General features: G+C 54.2%; 1 protein-coding gene across 3 annotated transcripts in view; it reads right to left on the bottom strand.

Annotated features, from left to right (window-relative positions):
* Positions 1-279: 279 nt before the first annotated feature.
* Positions 280-6,292, bottom strand: part of PTRF (polymerase I and transcript release factor) — a 32,789-nt gene continuing 26,776 nt past the window's right edge. For all 3 annotated transcript variants that reach the window (XM_011929715.1, XM_011929716.1, XM_011929717.1), the window contains one exon: positions 280-3,185. In XM_011929715.1, the coding sequence (XP_011785105.1) occupies positions 2,484-3,185 (702 nt within the window). In that variant the 3' untranslated portion in view covers positions 280-2,483. The remainder of the gene's footprint in view (positions 3,186-6,292) is intronic.

Raw genomic sequence — 6,292 nt, 5'->3', positions numbered from 1 at the left:
AGTCACTGTTTTTATCTAGACTGGGAATGATGATAGGCTCTGCCTAGTGGGGTTGTTATGAGATTAAATAAGCAATTGCATACCAAAGTGCTTAGAACAGTTCCTGGCAGAGAGTAAGGGCTCAATAAATTGGCAATTATTATTATCTCCCTGGCCTTCCCCCACCCCAGGCAAGTGAGACAAGTTTATATCAACAGTTCTCCCTCCCTTTCTCCCTCCTTCCCTCCTGCCTTCTGTAACCCTGTGTAACTGCCTTCAGAGAATACAATCGAACACAGATTCTTTTAGAAAAGCAGGTTTATTGGTCGGGCTGCTCACCAGGACACAGCAACATGAGAGGTTCCCCAAGCCCACAGAAAACTGCATCTGCCCACAGCTCAAGCCCCTTCAGGCCGTCAGCACCAAGGGACCTTGTCCCACAATCCCCAACCTCCCTCAGCAGAGGGGTCTCAACCATTCAGAGGAGAGAAGACAACCGAAAAGGAAAAGAAAGGAAAAAAGAAAAAAAAAAAGCAAAGCTTTGTATTGTATAAAAGGTTTGTGTCCCCAGGCTCCCTCCCCCAATCCCTTAAAACAATGAGCTGCAGTTCTAAAAAGCAGGGCAGAGAAGGTAAGGAGCAGGTGGGGGAAGGAGGAAGCCCTCGGGGCCTCCCTTCAGGCTGTGACTGGGGAGAGGGGCTGTTCTTGCTTCTGACAAACCCCCTTTAATGGGGAGGAACAAAGGGACTCCTGTCTTGAGAACCTGGTCCGAACAGAATCAGGCCTCTGGACTGGGAGCAACACTCCCTTCACCCCCAAAGATTCAGGAAAGGCACCCCAAGGACAAGGAAACCAGTGAGGCCTTGGCTAGCTCTGCAGCTTTAGGATTCTAGCTCTAGGGAAGGATTTTTTCTTTTTTAAACAGCGTCTTGCTCTGTTGCCTAGGATGAAGTGCAGAGGCGCCATTAGAGCTCACTGAAGCCTCAAACTCCCGGGCTCTGGCGATCCTCCCTCCTCAGCCTCCCGAGTAGCTGGGACCACAGGTATATGCCACCATGCCCAGCTAGGGAAGGAGCTTGAGAAGAAACTGCCAGGAGTGAACCAGGGCTGGCTGCTCTGTGATGTGCTCTCCCCACCTCCCCTCCAGCTCTCAACTTGGTGGCAGGGTCAGCACCTTGCTCTCCCTCCTAATTCCCAGCCTGCTGCTGCCCCCTTCTGGGACCCGAATTTTCTGGACTTGGAGAAATGGGCTGCCCCTGGGGGCGCCTCCGAGAGCCCATTTGAGGGATCGGGTGGGGCTGACCTCTCTGTCCTCTTTGGATCACCACCTTCTCACACTGTCCTCCCTCTTGATTCTGAAAAATGGTCCTGCTGCCCAAGGAGAACCACAGTAAGATGGACTTCTCATGCAGCTAGTGAGGGGACTTCCCTCTTCACCCATTTCCACCTTCTCCTAGTTTCCTTTTTTTTTTCTTCTGTTGAGATGGAGTCTCACTCTGTCACCCAGGCTGGAGTGTGGTGGTGCGATCTTGGCTCACAGAAACCTCCACCTCCCGGGTTCAAGCAATTCTCCCCACCTCAGCCTTCAAAGTAGCTGGGATTACAGGTATGCGCCACCATCCCCGGCTAATTTTTGTATTTTTAGTAGAGATGGGTTTTTGCCATGTTGGCCAGGCTGGTCTCGAATTCCCGACCTCATGTGATCCGCCCACCTCGGCCTCCCAAACTGCTGGGGTTACAGGCATCAGCCACCGAGCCTGGCCAACCTTCTCCTATTTTCCCATTCTCCTTTCCAAAGCCATGGCCATGTGCTCCTGTGTACAGGTGCATAAACCCATCAGTGTGCCATCCCTCACATGTCGTTCCCCACCCCTCCTTTCCAGGGCTTCTCTTGGCTCCAGCGTTCCTCTGGGACCCTCTGCAGATACAGCCTGTGCTGGACCCCCAGCCAGGGTGAGGGCTCATTCTGCTCTCTTCCCCACTGCCTCAGTTTCACCCCAAAGCTGCTTTCACATCCTTCCAGTAGGGGGCCTCCCATGGGGGCAAGGATCCCCTTCAGGATTCAATCTTGCCTCTTTGGGCAGTTTTGGCTTTGAGTCCCCCAGGGGTCAGGGTGAGAATGAAGAAGAGCTCAGTGAGCGGAATGACAGCAGCTGGGTGGGTGGTGTGAGGAGAGGCTGAGGGGAAGGCAACACCCCCAGAGGAGCCTAACTGTGGAATCACTGCAATTTCCTCTGAGATCCCGGCTTGGATAATCAGGACAGGGATCGACCATTCCCTTCCCATTCCACCCGGACTGTGTCCAAGCGGGGGCTGTCCCCTGCGGGGGCTGCCTCCCCATCGGGTCCTAACAGCTCTAAGACTGGGACGGGAGATCCTGGAGGTGTTGGGGCGGGGCCGTGTTTTCAATTTAGAAAAATATCAGCCAGTTCGGGGCCGAGAGAGAATGCGACAGAGGAAGTTCAGAAGGAGCGAGGAATGGGGTGGGTGGCAGCGGGGGCGGCTCAGTCGCTGTCGCTCTTGTCCACCAGCACGGCGTCGGACTCCTCGGTGATCTCCAGCAGCGCGTGCGCGTCGGGGCTGCTCCCGCGCCGCAGGTCGCCGGCCTCCCCGTGCTCCGCGCCGCCCTCGTCGTCGTCGGCGCCCACCTCCACCATCTCGGTGGCCTTGAGCACCTCCACCTGGCCCTCGCGGATCTTCTTGACGTGGAAGGTGAAGGGCGGCACCTTGTAGACCGCGGTCTTGGAGCGCGCGTACACCACGTGGTCGGGCGTGAAGGATTTGCGCAGCTTGTCTCGCGACGTCTTCAGCTTCTCGCGCCGCTCGGCGGGCACCAGGCGCGTGCCCAGCTTGTTCATGCGCTTCTCCAGGGTGTGCCGCGTCTTCTCCAGGTTTTCTTTGGTCTTGAGGCGCGTCTTCTCCAGGTTCTCGCGGGTACGCACCTTGGTCTTCTCCATCTTCTCCTTGGAGAAGGCCTTCTTGAAGTCGTCCACGCGCCGCAGGCCGCTGCGCTTGATGCGCTCAGCGCGCGACTCCTCGATAACCTCCTCAACCTCCACCGCCTCGTCCGACGACAGCTCCAGCGCAGCTGCGTCGTCCTCGGGCCGATCGCCCTCGCCCAGCTCCTCGCCCTCCTTCTCTGGCAGCGCCTCCGACTCTTTCAGCGATTTGCTGATGCTCACTTTGGCCGGCAGCTTAACTTCATCCTAAGGGAAGAGGAGAAAGGACATGAGAGGGGTCGGAGGAGGGAGACGTGAGCGAGCCTGAGTCTGGGTGGTGGGGATCTTGGAGAGAGGGGAGCACGGGACACGCGTGGTCCGCAGGAAACTGGCGGGTGCTCAATACATGTGTGTAGGCTCACGCACGTAACATTAGCGCTTTGGGAGACGGAGACAAGAGGATCGCTTGAATCCAGGAGTTCGAGACCAGCCTGGGCAAATAGCCCCCATCTCCGGCACCCCAACCCCGTGTCGCCATTCTCTCTCTCTCTTTTTTTTTTTTTTTTAGACGGAGTCTCGCTCTATTTCCCAGGCTGGAGTGCAGTGGCACGGTCTTGGTTCACTGCAATCCCTGCCTCCCGGGTTCAAGCAATTCTCCTGCCTCAGCCTCCCGAGTAGCTGGGATTACAGGCACCCGCCGCCATGCCCGGCTGAATTTTGTATCTTTAGTAGAGAGGGGGTTTCTTCATGTTGGTCAGGCTGGTCTCGAACTCCCGACCTCAGGTGATCCGCCCTCCTCTGCCTCCCAAAGTTCTGGGATTACAGGTGTGAGCCACCATGCCCGTTCTCGCGCCGCCATTCTCTAAAAAAATACATGTGTGTTGATCGAATGGTGACTATACAGATCGCGCGAGCAGGGGACCGAACTTCGGGTCGGAGATGGGCTGCACTTGGGCTAAAATCTCTGTGGTTGTCCAACCCTGTCCTGTGCCCTGTCCACCCGCAGATGATGTTAAACCACTGCGGCCCTCGGGAGACACAGCTCCACTTTGGAAATGGGCGAGCGCCCTCTGGTGCCGCAAATCGCACACTGCCCGAGCCAGGCGGAAAAGCAAGTGATGGGAGTGTCTGTTTAGGTTGAAAGCCCGTAGGGGTTTGAGCTCACAGCTAAACCTACCCACCCAAGCAGGTAAAGTAAAGGGAGTGCATTTTCCAGACTCAAGCTATTTCATTTTTTTTTTTTTTTGAGATGGAGTCTCGCTTTGTGGCCCAGGCTGAAGTGCAGTGGCGCGATCTCGGCTCACTGCAACCTTCGCCTCCCAGGTTCAAGCAATTCTCCTGTCTCAGTCTCCTGAGTAGCTGGGACTGCAGGCATGCGCCACCACACCTGGCTAATTTTTTTGTATTTTTTAGTAGAGATGGGGTTTCACCATGTTGGCCAGGCTGGTCTCGAACTCCTGACCTCAAATAATTCACCCGCCTTGGCCTCCCAAAGTGCTGGGATTACAGGCATGAGCCACTGCACCTGGCCTCAAGCTATTTCAGAAGCAGGCTGACAGATGGAGAACTGTGGTCCACCCTCCCCTACCTCCACCTTCCTTGACTCCTTCATACTGTTTGGCTCCGCCAGTGGTCTTTCTCCCCCTCCCTCACATTTAGAAACTGATGTTGGAAAGAGGAAGAAGCTGGCTGGGAGCCAAGGACATGTTTTCTCCCCAGTTTGGACATTTCTTCTGGTTGTGACTTCCCTACCACAGAGATGGGATGGAAGAGAGATTACTTTTCAATTCTTGCTTTCCCCACCCCCTGCCCCCCACACAAAGCCTGAGCTCAGGGGTCTAGGAGTAGGATGGGTGGTCTCAGATTCTCCATGACCCTGGAACTCAGAGCCAGTTCTTAGATTTTCTGTCTTCTCCTTGGAGGACTTAGTACCAGAACTGCTTTCCATTCCAGGAAGATTTTCCAAGATCTTGACTCTGGCCAACATTTCAGAATCTCTGGATCACTCCCTCCCCAACCTCCACCCCCATCAGAAAACAGGGGAGGCTGAGCACAGAAAGGGAAAGGGCAGACCAAGATCATCAATAGGATCTCCTCTTTGGCTCAGACTCCCTTTAGGGACTTCAAATGGAGGAATGAGAGACAGTTGCGTTTCTAAAGGGTTTTCGGAAGACCATTTCCCAGAATTGTAAGAAAATTCCTGTCCCCTGAGAAAATGAGGCAACATAAACTGAGTCCTCTCATAGACACACCCCTCCTCCCGCCCCTATATAGGCCACTCGGTATCTCTGCACCACCTGCTACAGAAATTCCTTCCCCAGCCCCCAACCTCTTTCCTCTTCCCTCCTGTCAACATCTCCCCAGAGTTTCCTGGTTTACACTGAAAACTAGGAACACCCTCTCCCAACTTCCTTCCCTTCTTGTCAATAGCATTAGCAGGGACAAAGAGGGAATGCTGGCTCCACCTCTTCTCTCATTTGGGCACCAGATCTGCTGGGCACCAAGCCACCTCCAGCTCTCTGTTACCCAACTACACCTCCCAGCAGGCAAGGTGACCTAGGCACAGGGCATGCTGGGACTTGTAGTCTCCCCCTGCCATAGGCGGCTTAGTGCAGATCACTAGGGCATTTTGTTTATCCCTCTGCCTCTTATTGACTGAGGCATTGAAGGGTGTTTTCCTTGTTCTGAGTGTAGGAGAGTCTCAACCTCTCTTTGCATTCCCTCTGATTTCCAGTCATTCACTTTGGTGCTCCTACAATCACCCTTACCCTGCCTGCTACTGGAGTGCGTATCATTTTAGGATCGAAATCCTCTTCATCCATCTCCACCCAGAATTTACCTGCAGCCCCAGTGTGTGTGTGTGTGTGTGTAATATATATATATATATATATATATATAAAGATCATATATTCAGCTCTGATCTTTCCTTCATAACCTCCCAGACTAAAAACCCACCCACGCCCCACCAAAGGGTGGAGGAGAGCCCCTCCTTTAACTAAACTCAGACAATGTGAATAGGCTAGGGAGGGATTAAGGGTGACAGGCAGGGAATAGTCAGGAAACAGCCCCAGCTGCTGGAAAACAAATCCACTTTGTCTCTCTGCCCCACCCCCAGCATCCCCCACTTCTCCCCTACCCCTGCTGCCTGCTCCACCCCTACCCCTAAAGGCTGAGCTGGCTGGTTTTCCTGGCCCCTGGCTTCCTAGATAAAGGTCTTTGCCAGCTGAACTTGGAAGTGAATGGGACTGGGGAGAGAGCTGCAGGCTTCTTACAGCCAGTGCCATCTTCCTAGTGCTCCATGAAAGGTCTCAAACTGCAACATAAGGGAGCAGTCCTAGTGAGAGGAGGTTTTTTGCTTTTTTAGCTTTTTTTTT

Source organism: Colobus angolensis, unplaced genomic scaffold (assembly GCF_000951035.1).
Source record: "Colobus angolensis palliatus isolate OR3802 unplaced genomic scaffold, Cang.pa_1.0 Scaffold83, whole genome shotgun sequence".
Classification (NCBI taxonomy): Eukaryota; Metazoa; Chordata; class Mammalia; order Primates; family Cercopithecidae; genus Colobus; species Colobus angolensis.
The sequence above is the reverse complement of the archived record's forward strand: the minus strand, read 5'-3'. Positions and strand labels throughout refer to the sequence as shown.